This window comes from Hyaena hyaena, unplaced genomic scaffold (genome assembly GCF_003009895.1).
Source record: "Hyaena hyaena isolate Hyena2069 unplaced genomic scaffold, ASM300989v1 scaffold_3223, whole genome shotgun sequence".
Taxonomy (NCBI): Eukaryota; Metazoa; Chordata; class Mammalia; order Carnivora; family Hyaenidae; genus Hyaena; species Hyaena hyaena.
Window position 1 is genome coordinate 1 of NW_024083848.1, and position 2,642 is coordinate 2,642.

General features: G+C 45.5%; 1 protein-coding gene across 1 annotated transcript; it reads right to left on the minus strand.

Annotated features, from left to right (window-relative positions):
- Positions 1–362: 362 nt before the first annotated feature.
- Positions 363–2,550, minus strand: LOC120227756 (cytochrome P450 4A11-like). Its single transcript, XM_039225795.1, has 5 exons — positions 2,510–2,550; positions 2,280–2,413; positions 854–918; positions 629–705; positions 363–545 (listed from the first exon to the last, which is right to left on the minus strand). Exons 2-5 carry the CDS (start codon positions 2,395–2,397, stop codon positions 536–538), a joined length of 270 nt encoding a protein of 89 aa, XP_039081726.1. The 5' UTR covers positions 2,398–2,413; positions 2,510–2,550; the 3' UTR covers positions 363–535.
- Between the last annotated feature and the right edge of the window lie 92 nt (positions 2,551–2,642).

Consider the following 2,642-nt stretch of genomic DNA (forward strand, 5'->3'; position numbering starts at 1 on the left):
ACTGATGTGACAACTGGGAAAATTATCTGGTACCTGAACATTACCATGGATTCAAAAATTCTTTTGGATAGATGCAAACATAGCGGTGACACAAATTGTCGAATACTTCATGAAGCCCTTAGAAGGCTACAGTAACCATCCTCATGTATGACTTAAATACTTGAGATATGCAAGGCAACTTAGAACGGAAACACATGCTAAGACGTCAGTGGTGCAGTGTGAGGACAGAATGACAAGTTGAGCAGGAAAGGCTGGTTTGAGAATAAGCACTAAAGAAACCTATGGATTCCATCCAGACTTTGAAATCAAGAGCAGTTGAACATTAACATGGGAAAAAATCTCTTGTCCAAAGTCATACGGTGAATCAAAGGTCAGATGCATTGAGTTTGGGATAGGCACTGACCCTGAATTGTTGCTGGAGGTTAAGTATCAGTGAAGGGTCAAAGTCTCCAGGTCATGTGGTGCTTACCAACTTTCTTTTGTACATAGAAACAGACACACCTCTTTCCCAGCACACAGATATGCAACAGCATATCTATAGACACCTATATAAACATAGGAAGTCACAAACTTCGGGTAGGTACCCTGTAAACAGGCCCTCAATCCCATCTCGGTACAAGTAACTCACCTTGCTCCTCCTGAGAAAGGCAGGAAAGCATGGCTGTGTCGAGCAGAACCTGGTGCAAACCTTGAAGGGTCAAACACCTGCAGAAAGAGCACCAGGGCCAGGACAGGTGTGGTCAAGTCCCTCCTTCCTATCAAACAACCACCAGACAGACCACCCAGAGGTGGGGCAGGAGGATGCATTGGTCTGGAGAGCTCATCCCTTCCCCTCCTCCCAAGGCCATCCTACCTCTGGGTTTGGCCACACTTTCGGGTTGTGGTGAAGGGCATAAATGGAGAGGAATATTTGGAATCCTGTAGGACAGAAGAGAGAAGACTGATCACGCCCATGCCACAGGGAGCCAAGGGCATGCACAAACAACTTGACAGCCAGTCTGCTTATCACTCTGAGTAGAATGATTTGTTGCAAGAGAGGTGGGGTGGAGAAGGCAAAGCATCTCGGCACTAATTAATAGATAACCATACCTGGGCTGAGAAGTAGGAACAGGAGGCTTACTTTTTGGCACAACTCAAGTGACAGAAAACTCACATTTATCAAGTAGCATCCATGAACTCATTCAATCTTCACAACAACCCTCCATGAAGGCACTCATATCCCTATTGTCCATATCAGACACTTTGAGCCTCAGAGAAGCTAAGCAACTTGCTTATAACCACATAGCTCGGATATGGCAGGCCTGGAATTCAGGTCAGTGGTAAGCCAAGGGGGGGCCTCCAAACATGAGTGGGTTATCAGATCTGATCATCAGGTACTCTCTGCCATCAATCTGAGGGCTTCCCACAGACTGGACTGTCAAAATAATGAGGGTGCATTCCCTGATCTGCTTCAGTGACTTGACCCCATAGATAAGGAGAAACAGCTCTGTGTGGCCCAGTGTGATTGTCTCTCCAGCCATCCAATCTCTGGATATTGGAGATTTATGCTAATTTTGAAGCCCCCTCCTGAAGCCAACACCTCCTAATAGAGAACACAACGCATTGTGCCATTATTATTTTAACTGACCTCTATATAGTAGTTTGTCTTTGTTATAAAGGAGTTATCTAAGTATTCTGTACATCTGAAGGGGGGTGATGGGCATGGAGGAGAGCACTTGTTGGGAGGAGCACTGGGTGTTATATGGAAACCAACTTGAGACTAAACTATGGAAGAAAAAAAAACCCCATTATGTAAATCTGGAGGATATTCAAATAGATGTGACTGTGAAGACAGAATTGGTCCACGAGTTCTGACTTAATTCGAGTATATAGTTTTAAATCAGAGAATGTCAATGTCCTCAATGGGAATGGTGTAGCATCACAAACCAGTGTCATCTCACAGTAATAGAAGGTTTTTCATCAATAAGAATAGAAACTTAGGATTCTATTCCTTTCAAATATTAGAATTGAGATGTACCTTGCAGGTTATTTTGGAGAATGAGCCAAAATAGAAAATATTTTCCATTGGTAGAAAGAGGAACTAACCTTTATGAAACGTTGCCAGTGCTCTGGCTCTGTGTCAGGCATTTTCTATCCTCATCCAAACTATGGAGTAAGCATCTATTTATTGGTGAAAAAAGGAGGCCAGAGATATTCAGAACTACCCGGTGACATGTGGATTTCTGACCTCTCGTATGTTCCTGCAGAGCACTGATGCATACGTGTGGTGACGTTCATACCTTTGGGTAAGGAGCGTCCATCAGGGAAGGTGATGGGCTTGCTGAGTTCTCTGGCAATGCCTGGAACTGGTGGATAGAGTCGCAATGCTTCCTTGATGCACATGGTGGTGTAGGGCATCTGGTCTAGGTGGTCCCTGAAACAAAGCTATCCTGAAGGACAGGCTAGGCTCTGACAAGCAAGGAATTCTCTAGATGAGTGGGCAAGGCTCTCCCATCTCAAGAGCACTCACCAGGTGATGGAGGTGCCATCCCCCAGGAGGCTCTGGACCTCCTGCCGACACCTTTGTTGATGCTCAGGGTGTGTGGCCAGGGCATAGAGGATCCAGGAGATGCCGCTGGCTGTGGTGTCATGGCCCTCAAACA